This window comes from Mytilus trossulus, chromosome 1 (genome assembly GCF_036588685.1).
Source record: "Mytilus trossulus isolate FHL-02 chromosome 1, PNRI_Mtr1.1.1.hap1, whole genome shotgun sequence".
Taxonomy (NCBI): domain Eukaryota; kingdom Metazoa; phylum Mollusca; class Bivalvia; order Mytilida; family Mytilidae; genus Mytilus; species Mytilus trossulus.
In genome coordinates this window covers 62,016,096-62,042,084 of record NC_086373.1, presented here as the reverse complement: position 1 = coordinate 62,042,084, position 25,989 = coordinate 62,016,096, and the positions used below count along the sequence as shown (strand labels likewise).

Below are 25,989 nucleotides of genomic sequence, written 5' to 3'. Positions count from 1 at the left end.
TGATAAATATGAGTAATTTCTGAATAAGAAATTACTGCCACAAATCTGAATTTTGAGCAAATATACAAAATTTCGACCTCATTTTACTCAAAAAGAAGCACATGAAGGTATACTTTTTATTACATATTTAAATTAATCAGGTAAAAAATAGCCTATATGCAAATTTTCATGAACTTGTAAATACAGGATAAAAACTGTATCGTATGCCCTTAAGCATCGACAAACGTCTCAGATAACGGCATCGAATTTCCGTCCAAGTCATCTTCACAAGCCCAGAACAACTGGCTTTTATCAGCTTTCCATTTCTGTGGTATTCGACTAGCTTTAAGTATTGGTGTTTTCGTGGAAACGAATCGCTGCAATTTAAAACAATTCGCATTAAATTAAATTATCATTACTAGTATAACATTATATATATACAAAACTGTGAATACGATGGTTCAATTGTGTTCTAATGTAAGATAGTCTTATAATATCTTGAGATAATATGAATAAATTATTTCACTTTATGTTATGAAAACTTTTCCCCAATTGTTTACATTTTTGCTCTGTTACTGTACTGTATGTCCTTATAATGTTTCGTGAGTCGTGTGATAATATCGAGTCTCATTATAAATGGAGCAGGACATGCCGACCTTTAAGCAGCACTTAATTTTACACACGATTTTGTGGTGGTGTTTGTGTTGGTAAATATATTGTTTTATATTAAATGTTTAATAGAGCATCAGTGGTCAAGTTTAACATGGTGAACTCATTTTTATGGTGTGTTCTTATTTTGTACTGTTACACCACTGTCCTAGGGGGAGGGTTGTTCTCATTTTGTACTGTTACACCACTGTCCCAGGGGAGAGTTGTTCTCATTTTTGTGATTGATTGGTGTCTTAAGGAGGCTCGAGGGTATAAAAATTTCAGAAAAAAATTAAACATTTGTTTTTCATTACAAATTTTATTTATTACCTTTTGTAGTTGTTACTTTATTATATGGTACAAACACATTCAAAACAATTAATTCGTGTTGGCCCCAGATGACTTTTAAAATGTAAACATTGAAAAAGTTCCAAATTATCTCCCTTTGGTGGAAAAATGCCATTTTTTGGCTTTAAAATTGAAATACCTCTTTGAACTCATCGGTGACCTATATTTTTTAATATAATTTCGACATATGCTGTACTTCAACTAAATTATTGTAAAATTTGAGCGATTTCTGTAATAAATTTCTTTTTTTATTTCGATATTACCTTTATTTCTCCTATTAGTTCAACAGAAAAAAAACCACACTTTTATGCTCTTTCGAAGGCAGATTGTGAGCGCAAATGAACGGTGACCCCATTTTTTTATTTTATTTTTCTATTAACTATAAGATAAAGTTTATTTATAGAAAAATATAGAGAAATCCTATATAAATGATTTAGACCCGCGAACCCCCTTAAATAGAAACCAATTGATGAATGGTATTTATTCAAACGATGGCAATGCATCCCTGAAAGACACATACACAATGAAGAATTCGTTTAGTGTAGATGGTCTTCGCGATTAAAGTGTTATTATTTAAAATATGAGTGAAATAATTAATATAAAAATGATATGTCTACATACCTCAACTAAAGAACCTTCTGATTTCAATAATTTAAAGATTATATACGTTGGAATGCATATAATAGATACCGCTGCAAGCATAACTCCAAATGCTTGGGCCCACTCTGGGTATACATATGTTTTATTGTACTTAATTGGTTTGAATGTGATTATTTGAAACATCAATATACCCTGAAAGGAAAAAAACAATTTAAAATTATGACATTAAAAAGCACCTGACACAAAATATTATATAAAAGCGTTCGGTAATGGCATGCAAACACAGAATGTGCTCTTTTTCTATAATTTGCTGTTATAAAATTTTGAAATAATTTCAAATTAAGGAATGAATGTATCTCCATCATACATAATTCTGATTCCTTGTCAGTGCTATATGCTTTACTTTTGTACTTTTTGGTTTTTCAGATCTTTCAATTTTGTATTAGGTTTTGGACCTCCAGCATCATCGGTCATGTAACTTCTAGTTTAAGCTAATCCTATCGATATTGTGTGGCACGCAGTATACATGCTTCAAATACCGAAAGAACATACCAAGACTGTAGCCTATTTTTATTTGTTTTCTCTTCGGAAATAATTGTAAAATTGAGAATGAAAATGGGGAATGTGTCAAAGAGACAACAATCCGACCATAAACAGACAACAACAGAAGGTCACCAATAGGTCTTCAATGTAGCGAGAAATTTCCGCACCCGGAGTCGTCCTTCAGCTGGCCCCTAAACAAATATATATACTAGTTCAGTGATAATGAACGCCATACTAAACTCCAAATTGTACACAAGAAACTAAAATTAAAAATAATACTAACAAAGACCAGAGGCTCCTGACTTGCATTGGGACAGACCTAAATTATATACTAGTTCAGTGATAATAAACGCCATACTAAACTCTAAATTAAACAGACGCACAGGCGCAAAAATGCGAATATCGACTACCATCATGTCTTTTTAAAAACATTTTTTTTAAATAGAAATCAACCCTTTACTCTTACCATAGTTATAGCTGGTGTTAAGAACTTCCAACATATTAAAAGCCACTTGTTGATTCTATACCCAATCATTAACTCGATAATGTCATAGAACTTGTCTGCACCTGTAAAAATTATAGGACCATTTATTCCTAAAGCAATATGGATAGAAATAGTATATCCAGCCATGCATAACAATCCAAAGGAGAAGGTCTGGTAAGGACCGATTTTGGTCTCTTTCAGGTTCATCTGACGGAAGACTTTGACCATTTTATAAACTCTAAAAAGTGTCTATTTTTTCTATTATTTTATGTGAAAGATTTTAACAATTTAGTTATTGAAAACGATCCCATTCAAGGGGATTTACAACTTTTGACTGTGAAGTAAATTGAGGATGAATAAAAGCTTTGGAAACACGACTATTGCAATAAAAACGACAACACCATTGGAATTATCAGCTTTTTAATGTCCAGAAGCGTTCAAGGTAACTTACAGTCTCTAAAAGAGAGACAACAGATACCAAAGACACATGCAAACCCACAAATTGAAAATACACTTGTTATAGCTGTTTCAGAGAAGTACTTAGATTCAGTTGATGTACTAGTACCTCGGGTAAGAAAAATCATGCAGGTTTATGGTAATCCGACATTTGCTTGTCTGGCAAAACAGCGGTTGGACGTCAGAGTAATGTCGGACTAGTTTATGGGAGAAAAGCTATCTTAATTGACGTTATAATATATATACCATAGAACTGACAAAACACCCAACTTGTTTAAGTGAGATTAATTGATATATATATATATTAAATTCGAATGGCAAATATTTCACTCATATTTAGGAAGAACACAAAAAAAGTATAACAAACAGTACTTGTCTTGACTATAACAAACTACTTACCGAAAACCCATCCAATGACAATTGACTCCATAAAGCATACAAACAACAATACCATTCCACTCGCAGAATAATAATCAAACAGTTGGAAAACATACATGCCACCCTATATAAAGTATACAAGTGACATGTGGTTATAAATTGATAAGTTTCACAAAATGGGTTTATTAATTAATATGAAGCTCCGGAAATTACATCACTTTTTTTTTGGCATTACACCACGTTAGTTGTTGGCATCAAACCATATTCTTGTTGGAATCATACTGGAATATTTCTTGCATTAAACTTTACACCTTAATTCTTTTTTGGAATCATACTTGTTATTTCTTGCAATAAACGTAACACCTTAATTCCTTTTTGGAATCATAGTTTTACTTTAATTTGTATTGTTTTTTTGGCATTACACCATACATCCGATTTTGTCATCCTAACTTGTCACCATATTAAAGCATCGTATTTGGTTATTTGTTGGATCCATACCTTGTATTTTGCTAGCAACATACACTGTACATAGGTTTTGGCTTGAATCATACCTGGTCATATGCATGTTGGCATTACACTGTGTTATTTTAATGAAAGCATACTTTGTTATTTGTTGGCATTACACCTTGTTATTTGTTAGCATTACATCTGTTTATTTGTTAGCGTTATATCTTGTTATTTGTTGGCATCATACTTTGTTATATCTTGACACCATATCATGCTGTTTTAGTTATCATCATTGACACTATACTACACTATTTTGTTGGAATCATACTTTGTTATTTGTTTGCATAACCCTATGTTGTTTGTAGGAGTCAACTCTATCGTAATCTTTAGTTTAATGGTTTTGTTTGTTTTGCAATATCATTGAAAAGAGGTATGTTTTGAGGCTCTTGCATCCGTTTAAATCGATTGAAAATGAAACTGTGCTTAGTAATTCATTATTTATGATTAATTGTTGACCATGTTTGAGAATTTTGTATCAGACTTGATGTTTTTTTTTACTACAAACAACATAGTCATTTTTTCAAAAAGTTAAGCTGGTGAATATACATATACTGTACAAGAAACACATGATACTGTTTTACACTACCAATTGAACATGTTTTGATTTTCATACTGTTGTGACAGAAACAGGAGATTTTTTCACATAACCAAGTGAACGTATTGGATTTTCATAATGTAATGACTAAAGAATATGCAAGAAACAGATGTAACGCACAACAAATTTAGATTGCTTATATTTTTGGTGTCTATAAATATCGATTCCGTGCCTCCTATGACTCTGTTCTAAAAAACTTACTCTCGATGTCATACATAGACCGATCAGAAAACTGACAAAACAATAGCCTGCCACTATAACCATTCTAGACTTCGGGGTATTGAAACGTTTAGGAAGAGAATCCATAACATTTGCAGTAAATCCCTCTACCGCTACAAACTAAATACATTTGACATTTTAAAGACGATTTTTTAATGTTGTTTTATACATAGTTAGATTATGTACATAATTAGTTTAGCAACGGGATTTTTTCATATTACCGTATGTACTTCTTCTATATTTATTTTGTACTTTTCAATATTTTATGTTCTGTTTTGAAACGAAGGCCGTCATTGCGAAATTGTTAACTGTATAAACAACACACAGGAAAGAATAAGAGTAAAATTCTCTTCGTATGACACACAAACTGTGATGGCTTTATTAACTTTGACCGGTATACTTGTGTTTTGTTTTTCAGAATGGTCGTTTCGTTGGACTAACCGCTTATATTTTTATTATCATAAGAAAGTAAGCGCTGAAGGTATTACCGCCATTATCATGGTGTTTTTTTTACAACACCTGAAACAAACATGTTGAAATGATATTCAAGGATTAACGCTTCTTTAACTTTATCATAAACTTTAAATATAATTGTTATGTTTATACAATAAAATAAACGTATTATCTGGTTTGTTGCTAATTCGAATTTTAGAAAGTGTGTTGAAAACACTTAAAAGTGGATATAACCCACTGTTTTGTAATGTTATAATAAAGTGTCAAGGACGCCACAACGAGTTGGTTGACGGTTATTGAATATCTGTTACACAGATGACGTCGATATGATCAAATTGCTGTAATTACAATCCCGTCCTCTTTTCCTTGAATGTGACCAACGTTATTAGTCTTGATTACCGGATTTGTACTTAAACGAGTAATACGACAGATGCCACACGAGAAGCAGGAATAGTCTACCCGTCTGAAGCACCTGAGACCACCCACGGGTTATGTTGTGTTCGTGTTGGTCAGTCTTTCATTCCATGTTGTGTTTTGTGTACTGTTGTTTCAAGTCTTTTTATCGTATTTCGTGTTATGCCATGACATTGTCAGATAAGTATCGATTTAAGAGTGAATATTCTTTTGGTATATGTCACCTCTATTTTGTAATATATTATGAGCTTTTGGCCTTAAATCATAGAATTCATGAAGATATACGTCATAACATGCACCTGACTATCAATTCCAATCAGAAAAATCATGAAGAAAAAAAGAGCTGCCCATAATTGCGATACAGGCATCTGTGTAACAGCCTTTGGATAAGTTATAAATGCAAGTCCCGGACCTGTAATAAAATCAGTGATGTAACAACACCCGGTATTTAAAGACTAAACGAGAACTACATGTATCTTCGAAATCGACATCTTTATAGTACAAAATTATGGTTCAACGCCTGGTACCTTTGATAACTATACTAGTCAACAAAAGAAACGATACAAGACTTTTTTTTTAATTAAAGATAAAGTTTTCCGTTCATTGGACCAATACTGAAGGTAGTAATACTTAATCATTATGGAAATATAAATCCGTTTTAAAAAAAAAAAAAATCCCCAAAAATTTGAAAAAAAACCAGTATTTCAACCCATTAGTTACAACATGAACATAACTTGATGAGCATATTGATTATTTTTAAACACATATGAAATTTTATTTAGTACATAGAAAATTATGTCGTTTTTTTTTTTAACATCCCGCAAAACTAATTTGCACCCTATGATCGTTTACACGGAATTTAGATACTTTCCGACAAATTTTTAATTTCATTATAACATGTGCATACATAGCAAATGGAAACTTTTTAAAATATTGTATCTCATTTTGTTTTAAGTTTAATACTTTTTGATAAATTTCATTTCAAAGTCGTGTATCGTTTCTTTTGTTGACTAGTATAATTTATAAGCATGTCGAAATGTATTATTGTGTTGTTTATTTGTATATTTCTCTGTCCTGAATGTTCTTGTACTGTAGTCCTATCATGTAATGTTGTCATTTTAATGTTATATTTAACATTGAAATAAATGCGGAATGGTTGCTAGCCACAAACCAGGTTTTACCCACAGTTTTTTCCTAAAATGTCGTTTCTGTGTGTGTAACATTGTCGTCAGATTTTTTGAGTGTTTCAGTTGTTTCGTTGTTTTCCCCTTATAGATGATGTGTTTCCCTCAGTTTTAGTTGGCAAACCGGATTTGTTTTCTCTCAATCAATGTATTACTTTTGAACAGCGGTATACTACAGTTGCGTTTATATAAGGCGCATACATTGTAATCGATTTCAGGTTAAATGATACTGCTTTCATCTCAATAGAAAAATTCTGTCGAATTTTTGTTCATGATATACTTTAGGACTAAAAATGTTTATAAATATTATGTTTGAATATTTATAATAAATAACAGAAGTGAGATCACATTTTAGTAATTAGATAATAAGCGCTATGCATACCGATAACGTTGTTTAAAAATAATAGAAAATGAAAACTTGGATACAGGTCAATGCTATAATACTGATGCTATAAACTCATAAAATGTAACATATACACACATCACCTCTTCCATTTTAATGAACGTGGTTGATGAATATTTAATAAGTGCATGTATTTTCCACAAGCTAGTAAAAGTTAAAGTTCGTCAGCACATAGAGGGTTAATGTTTAGGCTTAACAGCAGAGGATAACAGATATTTTATAAAGTTGATTATGAATTCAAAGAGTTTATATAAAAAGTAAATTCAAACAAGCTGTAGACGAATTTGTTTTAAAGTGTTATTTTCAATTTTAGTGATAATGTTGTTGCACTTACCTGCATCCACAACATCTGATATATCAACATTTTGTTGTTTAGCCATAAAACCCAACACAGAGAAAACAACAAATCCACCGAAAATACTGGTGCCACTATTCACCGATGCAATCACCATACACTGCCTAAAAACAAACGGACAGATTTAAACATCCCCGAAATTGAAATAAAAACAATACCACAGGCACTTACAATTTGTACATCATCTTTAAAGTATAAATAGGTAATATTAATTGAGACACACCTTTATAGTATATAATATACATTGTAGTCATTTCAATTAAAAGACATGTGCCTGTGAAATAACCCCAAGGCAAACGAAGGGAATCAGTGTTGCACAGAATTGGTTGAACGATTTCTAAGTGACATTGTCACGTTACACACAAATGGTTTAAACATTTCCAAATGACATTGTCATGTTACATGTATAAAAGTTACATTGTCATGTTACACACAATTGGTGTGACCGTTTCTATTGTCATGTTACATAACATGTTACAAACTATTGATTTAACCATTTCTAAGTGATATTGTCATGTTACACATAATTGGTTAAACCATTTCTAAGTGACATTCTCATGTTACAAACTATTGGTTTAACCATTTCCAAGTGACATTGTCATATTACAAACTATTGGTTTAACCAGTTCTAAGTGACATTGTCATGTTACAAACTATTGGTTTAACCATTTCCAAGTGACATTGTCATATTACAAACTATTGGTTTAACCATTCTGAGTGACATTGTCATATTACAAACTATTGGTTTAACCATTTCTAAGTGAAATTGTCATGTTACAAACTATTGGTTTAACCATTTCCAAGTTACATTGTCAAATTACAAACTATTGGTTTAACCATTCTGAGTGACATTGTCATATTACAAACTATTGGTTTAACCAGTTCTAAGTGACATGGTCATGTTACAAACTATTGGTTTAACCAGTTCTAAGTGACATTGTCATGTTACAAACTATTGTTTAACCATTTCTTAGTCGCATTGTCATGTTACAAACTATTGGTTTACTCATTTCTTAGTCGCATTGTCATGTTACAACTATTGATTTAACCAGTTCTTAGTAATATTGTCACGTTGCAAACTTTTTGTGAAACCATTTCTAAGTAACATATAGTCATGCTACAAACTACTGGTTTGACCATTTCTGTGTGAAATTGTCATGTTACAAACTATTGGTTTAACCATTAATAAGTGACATTGTCATGTTAAGAGCTATTGGTTTCACCATTTCTAAGTCGCATTAATATTGGCATATTACAAACTATTGGTTTATCCATTTCTAAGTCGCATTGTCATGTTACAAACTATTGGTTTATCCATTTCTAAGTCGCATTGTCATGTTACAAACTATTGATTTAACCAGTTCTAAGCGACACTGACATGCTACTTTCCTCTCTACCTGTAAAAATTAGTATGGAACTTGTTATAGCTGCCAAGGGTGATCATGCAGCCTAGTGCAACGGCATATGAGAAAAAGATCTGTGTTCCGCCGTCAATCCAAACCTGTAATCAAATTATCAGATTTAATTTATATAAAACATTAATTCTCATTTTTGTTTATGACTTTATTTTTATAATTTTTCTTACTTAAAAGTAAGTATAAATAATACACATTCTTCATAAAATTTGAAATTAAATTTAGAAAATGTACATGTTAGCTTAAAATTTTTTGTTTTGCAGAACTTTCTATGGAAATAATTACTTTTTTAAAACACTTATTCAAGGATTTGTATAGTTACTATACAAATCTTTGACTTATTCTAGTACAAAGGATACAAAACGGTATGATTTTATAATGATACTATCGGGAGTATATATCCCAGGCAGGTTATTATTTTTAACTAGACGGTAGGAGACGTTTGAAGCTAGACATAAAGTATTTAATAAACCGCTATCCTTTGATTTGAATTTCCTGAAAAGCTTCATACGCAAAAGATAAAAATTGTTATTTCCATGAAAAAGAAAATGCTACATTATGATAAAAAATCATAAAGATGTAATAAAAATAGACGAGAGGTAAGGCAACAGATTTCAGCATCTTTTGATCCAGAATCAGGATTATCACTTACTAGTATATGATTCCATCATATGTATCGAAGGTTATATTGTCGAGATTAATCATCCAACAAATAAAATGTTTTGGCTTTTTTTGTGTGAAGTATTTAACACTAAACTTTCAAAACTATCCTTTTAGAAAGTTTATAAAAAAAAGTACAAAGATAAAAACAACTTGAGTTAAATTTTCTTTTCAAAACTATGCTATTTACCTGCGGGTCAGAGAGTCGACTAAAGTCTGGGGTTAGATAATATTTAATCCCATAGATAGCACCATCTAATGTTACTGCTCTTATTAACAATGTTGTCAGTATCAAGTATGGAAATAGAGCTGTGAAATAAACAACCTGAAATATGTGAAATCACATCTCATATATATGTAGAAAAAAAGAAACGATACTGTCTTTGAAAAATAATGAAATTTAAAAAAAAATTCTGTCCCGAATTTGTCATTGTATTTGTAACGCCCACTTTATAACGCAGCCGCTGAATAGTTATGTGGGTGCCCTGTACAGTTGGTCTTTACTTCTCTAGTGTTCTCGATATACTCTGTACAATGTCGTACCGTGTCCTCTTATATCGGTGCCACGGGATTTTATCAGATAATTTTTATTCAAATGAAACGCGTGTAAAACAAAATAACAATTCAGCTGAATTTGTTAAAAAAAAACACCTCACAAATGGAGTCTTGTGAATTGTGCAGACATACCTAAAGAAAATGTGAGGACAAATTCCGATTAAAAGTAAATTGTACAATATAGTAAATCGAAATAAATGATAATATAAAATGATATATTCCAAGATTACGGAGTTTATTTAGAACTTAGCTGCCTCTGATATACATGTGGATACATGAGGTTAGTTTTTATCACCTTGCCTGACCACTTTATTCCTCTCCAAACAATAAAATACACCATAATCCAAACAAATAATAAACAAAGGACTGTTTCCCAAACCAATCCGCCTGGTTTATCGATACCATCTGTAATCTGTAGAACACGTCTCCTAAAATGAAAGCAGTACCGACCCACATGACTAGTAAAGTGCAAGTGTGGTCTACATCCTGATCTGATTCAATATGGAAACATTTTACCCAATAAATGGCTTTGCGATTAATTACCTCACATAGTAACCTTTACCCGGATATTTTTGTTTTATCTATTAAAATAATTACTCCTTCATAATTAAACAGTTACTAGTTTATAATGATAAGTCATCAAATTAAGGATACAACCCTTGTTTTATTGGACATCCGTCTTATAGAGTACGCAATGCTTGGAATGTAGCATCTTCTTAGAGAATCAATACACCAACGGTGTTTTAATGATAAAAAAATATAATCAGCAAATATTTTGACCGAAGAGAAGCTTGTAAGGAAGTTTTGACGGTCCTGTAAACCGTTACAAAAGTAGAATACGAGCAAGTTGCATGATTTCTTAAAATGAAAAATGATTTTATTATCTTTTGATTATTTCGTGTTCTTGGAGTGTGAAAAGGTTACGATAGAATTCTCAACAAAACCGTTGCAAAAGTGAACTTTCGAAATCAAATGATAATTTAGATGTGGAAGCACTGTAAATAGATTAATAACTTAATAAGTATAAGGTTATCGATTAATAACTTTAGAATTGAAATGCATTTAACTGACACAACAGATGCGGTTGATACTTGAATACATTTCAATTTCATTATTCTATCGCTTTAAGACGTTTGAACAAACAACATCACTTTTGATAGAGCGCATAAAAGATCAAGCGTATCGTGTCTATTGCCTAAAAACAGTAAAAAATGCATATATTCCGGCGATGATGAAAAATCAAAATTTCAAAATATTTTGGTAATACATGAGTAAACCCCTTTCATGAAGATATGTTTTTAGGAATAGCACAATCCACACAATTGTATAACCTGATAAATATTTATTCAATTCATGAACTTTTACCGGAGAAGGAAGGTTTGGCAGAAGTAGCTCGTTTAACTTATCCCTCTGTACAGGTTAGGGTACAATGTTTATGGTAACATAAAATGTATAACATGTTCTGTGGTTAAAAAAACTAAATTGTTTTCAACTGTTTCATCTGGGTGAATGTTAAGAAATTTAAGAGTCCTTACCGTTTTTAAAATATACCATACATTATTCTTAAGCGAACATCACATGGATTTTCTCCTAGCAAAAGAGTGAAATTCGGACTGTTCGTGTTGCAGCTTAATACTATTTTGTTGTAAACATATTCAATTCCCGATTATTTATCAGACGTTCCTTCCTTTTGAAGTTGATTTCAAGAAAAGATTCGTTAACCAACTTTTAGTTGCCTTCCTTGCTTAAATCCCTATAACTCAAAATATTAATCTTTTTGACTTAATTAAAAAGTACATTGCATGCTTACTCCCAAAATTCTACAGTTGAATCAACAGATGACAAATTTACTGTACAGTTATTTCCAGGACAGGTAAAATTCCACTTCTCGCCAGAATAACACCTTAAAAAAACGAAGACAATAAGGACAATAACAAACTATGGCTTTATGTCATCATTTTGACAAATTTATATCAGCAATGATCAATGGCTACTTTTCGAACTCCAATGACAAATTCTAACTAAGCTGCGGTCATTGATTGACGACCAAAATTATCCAATTGACTGGGACAGATTTTGTGAACGTTTGTCTGTAACGAACACTGCTCACTATGTACCTGTTAAAGACAAAAGGTTCTTAACACCTAAATAAAGTAATTCGAAAAAGACTAATCAGGAATAACACGATGTTTTGATTTATATCAATACTATAAATCAAAACATAAAGGGTATTCCTAATTAATTTTTCGAATTATTTTAATATTAAAGGCGTTAAGAACCTTTGGTGACACCACAGTTTAAATTCTATAATAAGTAAGTAGTGAGCAGTGGTCGTTACAGACAAACGTTCACCTAATCTATCCCAGTCAATGGGATAATCTAGGTCGTCAATCAATGACCACAGCCACACTATTTTGAATATGATTCTATACATTCCGTTATTGTTTTTTTTTAATGTGGAATGGTATTTTCATGCATTCTTGACTTTCATTTCTGGTAATGTGCTTTGTCTATATGCATTTTTGTGCTCCTTTGTTACATGTTTGTTTGTTTTCATAGTGATTAAGATTATTACACAATGTTGACTAATGTACCCCTATATTTGACATTTATATCTAGTATTATGTTTGTTTGTTTTGTTTACAAATCGTTGTCAATTTAATGGGATTTAAAGCGACTGTCATACAAAGAGAGGTTTAGCTAGCTATAATACCAGGTTTAATCAACTATTTTCTACTTATAAGATGTATATACAAAGTCAGGAATATGACAGTTGTTATCCATTCGTTTGATGTGTTTCAGCTTTTGATTTTGCCATTTGATGAGGGCTTCCGATGCGATTTTTCCACAGAGATCTGTATTTTTTTTAAATATACTATTAAACAACTTGTTCATACTTTTTTGTCACTTTACTATACTATCATGCAATGTTACTGTTTTATTACGATACCGTTGTATACTTATAGTTTATTGTTGATCATCTCAACGAGATTTTTTTCTCTCGCTTGAGCCGGTACGGTTAAACCGAGAAAAGCAATCGAGCCGAAATGACCAATGATAACCTGTTTATCGCTTTTTTACCTATGACGACGTTGTCAATTTTAAGTCAGTTTCATCAGAAACGCCACGGGCGTCCTTAGTTTCTAGCAATAATTTTCCATCTCAAGCGAGCAGCAACATTTGAAAAAATATTACAAAAAGATCAAAGGAAAAATGCACAAAATTGCGATGAAATCAATCATTTCGAAATATCATGGGGCAACTTGTTCATGCTATTCTATCTTATTTCTATCTTATGAAGACAAGTTTTATTATCAAGTAAAAGAGGAACAAACTGACAACGCCATGGCTAAAAATGAAAAAAAAAGACAAACAGACAAACAATAGTACACATGACACAACATAGAAAACTAAAGAATAAACAACACGAACCCCACCAAAAACATGACATTCTAATATAGTGAGCTGACAAAATTGTATGAAAAAAATCTTAATGATATTTAGAGATTATTTGTATCATCTCAACGAGATTAATATTCTTGCTTAAGCCGGGACGGCGAGTGCGAGAAAGGCAATCGAGTTTAGATGATCAATGATAATCTGTTTATCGCTATATTACCTATGACGACGTTGTCAATTTCATATCAATTTCGTTAGAAACACAACGTGTCTGCTTAGTTTCTAGCGATAATTTTCCATCACAAGCGAGTATCATGATATGAAAACTATCACAAAAAAGATCAAAGGAAAAATGCACAAAATAGCGATAATTGTCAATATCATACATGTATGAAAGCATAATAGTTTAGTAAAATTAAAAATAGTATGAAAAGGTAGTTCCATGTTATATCAATATGTCTTCGTTGAATTAAAGAATGGTATTCATGACACAGTAAAATGATTGAATAGTGTGAAAAGGTACTTCCATGTTATACCAAAATGTCTTTATAAGATATAAATTTATCTTAGTGGTATAGCAAATTGACAGAGTAGTATAAATCAAATGTCGTAGTAGTACAGACAATTTGCTGAAGAACATTTTATAACTCAATCCTTAATTAATGATATGATTATTTTCATCTTAAGGCAGCTGTCACGTTCCATACAAATACATGTACAACAGCTGTTTTCAATTCGTTTGTGATTTTGATTTTGCCATTTTATAAAGGACTTTCTGGCTTTTTTTTAATTTTCCTTGGACTACGGTGTTTTATGTATTTTCCTTTAAAGTGTTACTTTACTTGCAGAGGAATACAACTTGACGATTTTATATGTCCTTTTCATGTGACACACAATTGGTTTTAATAACCATTTCTATGCGAAACAGTCATGTAACACACAATTGGTTTAACCATTTGAAGTGCTATTATCATGGTTAACACAAAAAATCATAACCCACTTTGAAGTGAATTGGTTGCTCCCTATACACGTGTTATGAGCAACGAACTCGGTTCACTGTGCTGATATCACTACCATACATGTGGTATGTACATTTTAATACAGATCTGTTCGACCTTACATGTACAAGATAAATTAGAAAAATAAAACAAACATCTTCCAATGCAATGAAAATATAAATTTAAAAGCAGTTATGTATTCGTTTTAAATATAGGGTCCGTGTCATATTAAGGTATCCTAGAAATCTTTCGAGACGGTTGAAATCCCTTTTCCCGTCAGTCGTGAAATGGTAATTTTAAACTTTCGTGACCATCAAATTGAATCAATTCAGATTGTGGGTTGTCAAACGTTAATGTTATAATAAGAATTCATGTGTATACAACGATTCGTCTAAATCAGCTGATTTTTTTTATCATCATAGTGAAATAATGGAGTTTTTGTGGACTTTTGTCTGTATTTTCGTCGATTTTCTTTTCTTCGAAATATGAGTTTTAATTGAACCGTTGCATCGTTTTTTCGTTTGAAAGAAAAATAAAAGTTACTTAGGACGCATTAAAAATATACATGTATAACATTTTAAATTGAATGAGAGCTTAAAAAGCTCATTTAATAATTTCGTTTAGATATTTTGGTAGCAATCTGGTAGTCTCTTAATGTACACACATTTAAGTCAAACGATTTTTTAAGCGATTATGTTTTTATATTTCTAAAGAAATAATGTAGGCGTATTTTTTAAAAATAAAATTGTCTTTTTTTTCAAGTGCATTATATTTCTGTAAACCCAAGTTTAGAACTGAATCCAACAATTATTCATTTAGTAAGGTCATCTTCGATAGATAATTCAGCTGATCTGTAAGATTCGGTGTTATGATGCTAGATAAAAACTGCCGAAGAAAGTTAACATCCGGCAACCAAAAGCTTGATTTTTGTCAGGACCAGGTTGTCGAGTAATCTAGCGGGCCGGGCATAGTGCAAGGTGATTTGGGACCGAGATATCTCAGGAGTATGAGTTCGAATCTCAACTAGGGAAGAACTATTTTTGCATGCGCAGATTTACAGATCTGACATTATTTTTTGTGACGTTATATGTACCTTAGGTATAAGGGGACGACCATTTGTTATCTGGGGGCGGGGGCAGGATGATATTTTTTTGATCGGTTATTTATTTTTGTAAACTAAGAGGACAGATTATTCATTTTCTGCAGTATTGAAGCAGGATTTTTTATTTTCATTAAAGCAAGGGACTGATTATTCATTTTCACAACTATATTAAATTTTATGATATTCAAAATCATACAATTTTTAAAAGATTTGTTTATTATAAATAATACATGTAGAGTCAAGTCATTATGTATAATTTAATCAGAATTTATCATCATCCTCTGCAGAAATGAATCTTTTATATTTTCAACTGCGTATACATGTATTTCATACATACATAGTATTAAAGTGTGTTTGTAACTAGCCTCTTATAAAAGTCTTGGAAAACATATTTTGCCGAGCAAGCGAAGACATTTGTTTGAAAGGTTTTGGAGTCACCGAAGGCCCAAGAAGCTATAGAACAAATGATGCAAAATCATGCTTTCCTGGTGTTCAGAAGACATATTCATAACTTTGAAAATACAAGTTTTGTTTAACCATTTTTTGACAATATTTTGGTCTCAAAACAAAATTTATAAATTCAGTTTAAGACTTAAGTTTCTAGGGAAAACCTCAAAAGACCAATGTGCATGATCAAGCAAAAAAAGGAAATTCACATAGATAAGTCTGTGGCTGCCTGTTTTTTTTTAAACTCATGATCAAGTTTATAACCAAATTACACGATTACAAAAGGAATACATCACTAACAGAATACAGAAAGGCAATCAATGAACAAAAGACAAATAAATAAGAAACATTGATCCCGAAAAATGAGGGCTACATCTGAGGGAAAATAGAACTTGCTTCTTGCAAGGCACTTACCGTGAACACAATTTGAAATTGAGACAAGCCTTTGGTTTTGAAATTTTCTACATGAGGCATTTGCCTCAATGTAGTTACGGCCCTGTTAAAATAAAAGTGAGGTAAGATTTCCTGAGACAATATATCTCAAGTTAAATGAAACCAATTTTAAGACATTTCAAGGAAATTTAAATAATATTTATACTTTTATTATAACAAAATTGGGATGTTTTTCCCGATTTTTGTTTATTTTTTTTTTGTGTGGAAAAAAATGTATTTATGAAGAATCTGGTGCCATCACATACTTTCGATTACACCTGCTGAGTTCTTTTTTTTCAATACATTGCAAGTCAAGTAATTTACTTTCAAACTACCACAGAACAAACTATTTATTTTTGTTATTATCAAGGCTGATTTATTTATTTTCAAAATTCCTGCCCCCTCCCCCCCGAATATTAAATGGTCGTCCCTTATTTCAAGATTGATAGTTTTGGAAAAAAACAAAAAACTTTGTTTGGCGTTTGTTACGTCATCTTAGCCCTAAATTTTGATTTCGCCATATATTTGGAATCTGTCATATATTGGAGTCCTACAAATGTATGTGACTTTTTATTCAAAAGATCTCTTGCATAGCGCAACACCATTTATGTTTGGTAGTTTACTAGCTTACCTCTCAGTATTCCATGAATTATTACAGTGAGACCACGGTAATGTTGCTGTCAAACTCATTATGAAATAAAAAACGGCCCATGCCATGATAAAGATGTAATAAATGTTCATCAGAAAAAGTATTACTGTCATAGCAATACCTATACCTACAAAAAAGCAAAATGTATAAACAAATGAAGGATCCCACTTCAACATGCACCCTCGTACATGTACGTCAAATTGGATATAAAATATAACATGATCTAATAATCTAAAACCAAGTATGTGTTAATAGTACACGGATGCCCTACTCCCAATAACATTTTATATGGTCAGTGTACCATGAAATTTGGGTAAAAACTCTAATTTGGCTTTAAAATTCATAAAACTACCCCGACCAAAAATTTAACCTGTAGCGGGACAAACGGACGGATACATGAACGGACGGAGGCACAGACTACAAAAAATAATAACCACTTAGAAATGTATACACTATGACAAACGAGACGATTTTAATTTTGAAATTATAAATTTCCCCCACCTTAGTGGCGATATACCAACTTCCCCTGCATATGGGATATATATTTCCCAACTTATTCGATATGCAAGAGCTTGCAGCTCCTACTCAGACTTTGTAAAACGTCATTATTGTCTGAGTAGAAAGTTGATGAACAAGGGGAATGTCAAAGAACGTCTCATCCTTTTTCTAAAAAAGTTCACCCGAAGGTACCAAGACCTTGTTGATAAATATTCCGTATCAACTTCTCAAATAATACACGATGGTCTTGTAGTATGGATTCTGCGTACTGATGTTGTTTATCATCTTAACAACGTGTTTAATAGTTCTTTCATTTGTCTTTGTTCTATTATTAATATTACTTTTACTGTTGAATGGTTTGATGTGATATTCGTTTGACGTGGCTCGGTACTTATACATCTCGTCAATGTGTTTGTATTGGCTTTCATTTTTTGGGTGGTTTGTTTTATATATGCAGCTTTTGTGTGTATTTCTTTTGTTTTTATAACGTGACTCTGTACTTTAAAAGATCCCGTCAGTATGATATTGTTCTATTATATGTCATTATGATATATTTCTATTATGAATTACAATATACGTTGAACCACAAACGTCAAAATCATTCAATCGTGTAGTGGAATTAACTATTTGTGGATTCTTATAAATTATATAATTTTATATAACTTTTGGACTAGTTTAAATCTCGGTCTATTTCTGAAATTTATTATTACATACTTTTGATTTCTTAACCCTGTATACTAATATTGCCTATATAAATTTTAAAATTGTTTGTATACACATTGAACGACAAATTTATGTGACGTATAAAATTTTCTGACGTCAGACACTTAAATCAATGAATGTGTTGGTAGATAGTAGACGTTTTTGTGTTCTGTTAAATTGTTCCTTTTAAAATTGTTATACGATTATGACTGATTTACCCATATTTTGACTATTTTATTTATTGTCTCTGTTTATTTAACGCATCAAATTGAATGTAAATATAATGGAATTTGATGAGATTGTCATTTAAGTGAGAGGGGTGGCGCTATAGAACCAGGTTTAATCCACCATTTTCTACTGTACCAAATCAGGAATATGACAGGTCTTGTCCATTCGGGTTTGATGCATTTTGTTATTTGATTTTGCCATGTGATTATGGACTTTCCGAATTGATTTTCCTCTAAGTTCAGTATTTTTGTGATTTTACTTCATACATTGTAACGAACATAATAATTATAAATTTAGTAGATTCTACAGCTATACTTATATGAAATGTCAAAATATGTGTCATTCTAATCTGGTACTATTTCACCTATTTTACAATGACACATATATTCAGTCATACTAAATGTTGATTGATTCAATAGGCAATAATAGTGCACTGACTTGACATATCAACGATATAAGGATGAGGCTTAGAAACGGGGAAATGCGAGGCTGCGCCGAGCTATTTCCCCGTTTCGGTCCTCATCCTTATATCGTTGATATGTCAAGTCAATACACTATTATTGTCTTTATACTGCAATCTAAAACAACAAATTTAATGGTTGTTTAATGCGTTAAGGTTATTTATTTGATTTATATATTGGGGAAAATCCCCTTTAAAAAGGCCTCATATCACGCTCGCTGAGAAATATACAACACAATGAAATGTACATATTTACCTGTTGAAAATCACACTCGATGGTGAACGAATTCGTTTGAATATGGACTTAAATTAAAATACCAACCATTAGTATTAAACATAATGATTTATAGGTTGCAAACAAAAAGTATTAACACATGAAATATTTTTTTCCAATAATTGCAAAAGAAACAAGGTTGAGTCGATCCACGCATCGTTGTATGCATTGGAAACAAGAACAGGTTGAAGAGGACGTATGAATAATTAAATATTATTTCGGCATTTTCTATTTAGATATTCATGAGGAAAAGTGATATCGGGTCAGTATACACACAAGTATTATTCTTATACATTAGTATTTTACTATTTATGTGACTTAATGGTATCTCCTTATAAAGCTCAAGAAAAATATGCATAAAAACGTTCTCGAATTTGCTTGAATATTAAATATAGGTATCAAATCAATAAAAATGTATAAATTAGATAAGATTTTCAATGGTACTTGTACCTATCTAAGCCAAAGAAAAAATATGTATCAGAGCGTTCACAAATTTATTTAAAAAATGTAAGCATAATAATCAATAAAAATGGAGAGAGAAAATGATAATATTTAAAGTGTTATTTGTATGCATCACTATTCATATTAATATTAATGTATGCATACATTTCAAGCAAAGAAAGACATTAAATAAATTTCTGTATTATTCATCTCGTCAATGTGTTTGTATTGTAAATAATACTTTATACTATAAGTATACATAATAGTTATCAAAGGTACCAGAATTATAATTTAGTACGCCAGACGTGCGTTTCGTCTACACAAGACTCATCAGTGACGCTCAAATCAAAAATATTTATAAAACCAAACAAGTACAAAGTTGAAGAGCATTAAGGATCCAAAATTCCAAAACGTTGTGCCAAATACGGCTAATGTAATCTATGCCTGGGATAAGAAAATCCTTAGTTTTTTGAAAAATTCAAAGTTTTGTAAACAGGAAATTTATAAAAATGACCACATTATTGATATTCATGTCAACACCGAAGTGTTCACTACTGGGCTGGTGATACCCTCGGGGACGAAACGTCCACCAGCAGTGGCATCGACCCAGTGGTGTTAAAAGTTATCAAAGATACCAGGATTATAATTTAGTACGCCAGACGCGCATAAGAGTATTGTCAATAAATGGTAGGTTTGCATTACATATAAATTTTGTTAACAAACTCCCACTTGTTTTCTTTTTTATTGAGCAAATTAAGTTTTTTAAATTGGTTGATTTAAATAGTGAGTTTATATGATGAATTAAAGAATATTTTGAATAGAAATTCGGAAGAATTTTCATGATTGATATAACTATTATAATAAAAAGAAGGTGTTATTTCTGTACTGTAGTTTGTTCTTCTTGTTGCTCTTTTTCCCCCGGACTGTCGACATACATGTGTGAGAGCTGATGTTGGGATCTTCACATGTTGCGGGGAAACTTGCTGTGGACATCTTGGTGGGAGAACTAGCTGGGAACAATGCCTACGATGGTACATGGCATTGCTGCCGCTTTAAAGGCATGCCGGGCGTTGTTGCCGATGTAGAGGCAGGCCGGGATCGACTGACACCTATAAGTTTCAAAATTCGAACTTTGACGTCTCAAAGCAGAATTTCTACTTATATAGCAATCATTTAATTGATGTTATGCCAACGTGGCTTTCTTTATCGCTATTTATTTAGAAAATACCTACTATGGTTACTGTTCGAAGTAAGGTCAAAATGTTGCATAAGTAAATGTTCCATATATAATAGAGAGGTCAACTTGACTTTGGTGTTAATAAATAATCTTTAAATGACCAGAGAACTGTATGCGTTATTCCACTGTATACATAGTGACTAACAAAAATCATTACCTTTCTTATTTAAATAAAATTTAATAAATATTTGTAACGTCAGCTATTTCCAATATTTATGTCAAATATCTGTCACAATATAACTTATTATTTATAGTGATGAAAGTGGGTTTCTTCAGAAAATGAAAAAAACAAACCATGCAGAATTTGAAGCAATTGAAGGATTGTTTTAAAGTGGGTACAAAAGATTATTAAAATCATACTTTTTTTTTAAACGGCAAATATTACTATGAACAAAAAAGGTATAATCCATTAAATATATACTACAAAAAATCCAGATTAAAACAACAATCCCATCAAAATCGAGTGAACTCTTGCGCTCTGGAAGTGTAATGTGTTCCTGCTTCACTGGTCACTACTGTTGTGCCCATGTTGTGTAATTACCAGATTAGCAACACGTCTGTTCATTAGGCCATATCGAATTTGTGAATAGCTTTCGAAACCCCAAGATGTTGCCAACTCTATAAATTTATGGCAGATGAAATTTTATTATTCTAAAACATGCAGCATATTTTAAATGTTTACCTTTAAACAATGGTGCAATATTCCATGCATGCAAGCCACCTTGACTCATGTACTGTCCGAGCCCGACCTCCAACATAAATACTGGAATTCCGCCACATACCAACATTATAATGTAAGGAATGAAAAAGGCTCCTAAAATTAAAATAAGTGTAGATGAATACTATTTAACACTAGTTTAAAATTATCTAACGACTTCAGCCCAAGAGTTGATTTTTATAGGTTATGCAATAGTATAGTTATTTCAATTATCAATCAACGTCCGAATTATATAAGATATCACTGAAGGATGTACTTAGGATCAACTAGGCGAGGTTTTTGTATTTGTCTCAGAAGTTTGGACTCCTTTTTGTTTTTTTCTTACGATACAGGGTAAAATATTTTGCCCAATAACACCCATTTATCTTTTCATATAAGACTTAATAGCTCTCAAAAGGTCATTTACCAAAGTTTCAGAAAATTCTTGATTTTCATTCTTTTGATTTGAGACCCAAATAATACCAATGCAAATTTAAGGTTTAAGTCTGAGTCAGCCTTTTACCGACATATTTTGAAAATCAAATATTTCAAAAAGGAGCTCCATGACCTATCAGTATTTTAAGCTTTAATATTTTGATCCACTACTTATGCTCTTTCGACTTTAAGTATCGATTTTAAATTCTTGATTTATTTAAATATACCTTGTAATTACAAATTCGTTAAGATAAACTCAAAAACACGTTTGAGAACACATTGAATGTTAAATGCTTTTGATTGATCTATCATTTTTATATAGGAGTAGGTCCGGTAAGACCACTTTTTGGCCCAAAAATATAGCAGCTTTACAAAATTGTTAAAATGTAAACTTTTAGTTATTTATTAGATAGAAGAATGCTTCTGATACATAGATATGGGCTGTTTGTGACAATACTATACACATATATCGTGTACTAGCACCATTAAGTCATGATAAATTACTGAAATCTTCATAACTCCATCATTTTAGTTACATTTTAGACGGTTTTCGTGTTCATCCTTAATATTGAAATGTAAGTTGTAATTTATAGTAAGACATAACATACATAAAGGTTAAGGATGAACACGGATGCGGCCACTTTCATTTTCGATAAAAAAAAAACCCATCTGAAATACTCCTTTCCCGTTTACAAAACTTTGAATTTTTCGAAAAAGTAAGGATTTTCTTATCTCAGGAACAGATTACCTTAGTCGTATTTGGCACAACCTTTTGGAAATATGGATCCTCAATGCTCTTTAACTTTGTACTTATTTTGATATAAGCGTCACTGATGTATCTTATGTAGACGAAACGCGCGTCTGACGATGCTACTGCTGGATGACGTTTAGTCTCTGAGGTTATCACCAGCCCAGTAGTCAACACTTCGGTGTTGACATGAATATCAATATTGTGGTCATTTTTATAAATTTTCCGTTTATAGATCTTTGATTTTTTTGGAAAAACTAAGTATTTTCTTATCCCAGGAATAGATTACCTTAGCCGTATTCGGCAAAATGATATGAGCGTCACTTATGAGTCTTATGTAGACGAAACGCGCATCTGGCTTACAAAATCATAATACTGGTACCTTTGATAACTTGTTTGTATACTTATAGTATAAAGCATTATTTTTGAATAAAACAGAAATTTATTTTATGTCTTTCTTTGCTTGAAATGTATGCATACATTAATATTAATATGAATAGTGATGCATACAAGTAACACTTTAAATATTATAATTTTTTCTAGATAGGTACAAGTACCATTGAAAATCTGATCTAATTTATACATTTTTATTGATTTGATACCTATATTTAATATTCAAGCAAATTTGAGAACGTTTTTATGCATATTTTTCTTGAGCTTTATAAGTAGATACCATTAAGTCACATAAATAGTAAAATACTAATGTATAACTATTACATCGTTTACTAAACAGCAAAAGACTCGTTTTAGCCGTGCTCTTTTTGTTTATGATATTTGTTAGCATTATATATTGTTTTTTTTTATTGTGGTATATCCGTTTATGCTGCATAGTATTTTATCGTATTATTATCACTATTTTATCTTATTATTATCATTATTTTGTCTTATTATTATTATTATCACTATTTTGTCTTATTATTATCACTATTTTGTCTTATTATTATCATTATTTTGTCTTATTATTATCACTATTTTGTCTTATTATTATCATTATTTTGTATTTTGAATTAAAAGTATCTATTCTATTTTTTCCCCACTGTCGTACTTATAAACATAATAACGACATATTTAGATATGAAAGTGCATAATTATCATACCTCCGCCGTTTCTGTAACACAAATATGGAAAGCGCCAAATATTTCCCATACCAACAGCAAATCCTATACAAGAAATAACAAAATCCAATGATCGTGTCCATGTAACTCGCTCATTTCTACATTTCTCCATCTTTTGAATTATGGCAGTTAATATGGCATAACTGTTTTACCTGTAACGATATTTAAAATGATATGTTTATTTGTGGCTATAATGTGGGCGACATACAATTTGACATGCGTACGTAGATGTTTACTAACAATTTAAAAAACCACCGAGATGTATTATCTTTCTGAAATTATACACCCTCATGCTTTATCGCTTCATTTAAGAAAATGGGACACCAATCTTAAGGATGTACTTAGGTGAGGTCAGGTGAAAATAATAAGTAAAAATTGATACTTTAAGCGGATAGAGCATCAATTAAGGATAAAAATAAGCTAAAAATATTGATAGGTCATGGACCTCCATTTCGAGATATTTGAGATTTAAAATATGGCGGGAAAAGGCTAACTCGAACTTTTACCTTATATATGCATAAGTATTATTGGGTCCCAAAACAAAAGAAAGAAATTCAAGAATCTTCTTAAATTTTGGTAAATGACCTTTCATGAGCTATTAAGTCTTATATGTAAAAATAAATGGGTGTTATGGAGCAAAATATTTTACATTGTATTCTATGGAAAAACACCAACATTTGACACAAATTCCAAAACCTCACCCAAGTACACCCTTAACTTAAATTCTGATCCATCGTCACCCGTTAAAATTGATACATGCATGACCATAAATAAATCAGGGCCCGTATGCATAAATCTACTTAAGTTAACATTGTCTTGTAGGATTTATTATCAAAATATTATTGTTCTTGGTCAAATAATTTTAAACTTTCTCATTTGCACAATTAAACTATGTAACTGGTTATTTAGCAGATGACAAGGCAGCCAGTAGAAATCAAGTTTACAACTGCATTACCACACAATATAAGTTATCATGCTTTGACCCAACTAACATGGTTATTTAGACAGTGGAAAATTCCACAAGCGGACAGGCTAACAAGTCAACTGGCCTTATGTAGGGCAATACACGAAGGTTATCACAAGACATCGTGTACCTTACTTTGTTCTTTTTATAGCACACATGATTTCAGGTCAATAGTTTAAGCACATTGGTTAAAGGTCAACATATTACAACGCGATTTCTGATTGGCTACAGGCACATGTTTTGTAAGAAGGTTTCTTCTATTGGGACAATTTGATTGGGTTGTGTACGGCGAACATGGTTATTTAGCAGATGGCAAGGCAGCCAGTAGAAATCAAGTTTACAACTGCAGAACCACACAATAAGAATTGAACGGTGAACAGTCAGTGCGTGAATGCTTCTGACTACCTGATTGGAAAATATAACGATACGTGAATAATCAAAGTTAATTGATTGGTTAGGACAATCCAAACCTAGTAAATGTCCTTCAATCCCGTAGAGTATCGGATGTGTCCACTCTATTTAAGCTATTAGACTTTGCCTGGTCATTAATCATGCATATTCATGATATTGGTACATTGTACACAGGTAGCTTTTATCTATAAATAGCCGAATCTTCTGGAGTTTCGTAAACAACAACGTTAAACATATATATTATTTCATAACGTGTGACCTCACGTGTGTGGTAAAATTTGTTGATTGATGCACATGGCTATTCTAGTAAATGAATTAATCTACAAAGTTCTAGTAAATGCATTAATCTACAAAGCGAGAGCATTTTCTATTTTCATCAGCTAAGAGACGACTAGCCCTTTTTGAAAGGCTAATACTTGTTACTATTGATGTTAATAAGTAACTACAGTTAGAGAAAACAAACTTTGCGGTATGTGCTTTTCTCATTGTCGAAGGCCGTACGGAGACCTATAGTTGTTAATTTCTGTGTCATCTTGGTCTCTTGTGGATCTCATTG

General features: G+C 31.5%; 1 protein-coding gene across 1 annotated transcript; it reads right to left on the bottom strand.

The window, feature by feature from the left end:
* Positions 1-209: 209 nt before the first annotated feature.
* LOC134685093 (sodium- and chloride-dependent creatine transporter 1-like) lies at positions 210-24,267 on the bottom strand. Its single transcript, XM_063544561.1, has 14 exons — positions 24,041-24,267; positions 21,746-21,877; positions 17,206-17,350; positions 12,007-12,099; positions 10,492-10,624; positions 9,832-9,966; positions 8,964-9,067; positions 7,546-7,670; positions 5,924-6,036; positions 4,740-4,877; positions 3,458-3,560; positions 2,585-2,685; positions 1,597-1,767; positions 210-356 (listed from the first exon to the last, which is right to left on the bottom strand). The coding sequence occupies exons 1-14, from the start codon at positions 24,168-24,170 to the stop codon at positions 210-212; spliced, it is 1,770 nt and encodes a 589-aa protein (XP_063400631.1). The 5' UTR covers positions 24,171-24,267.
* Between the last annotated feature and the right edge of the window lie 1,722 nt (positions 24,268-25,989).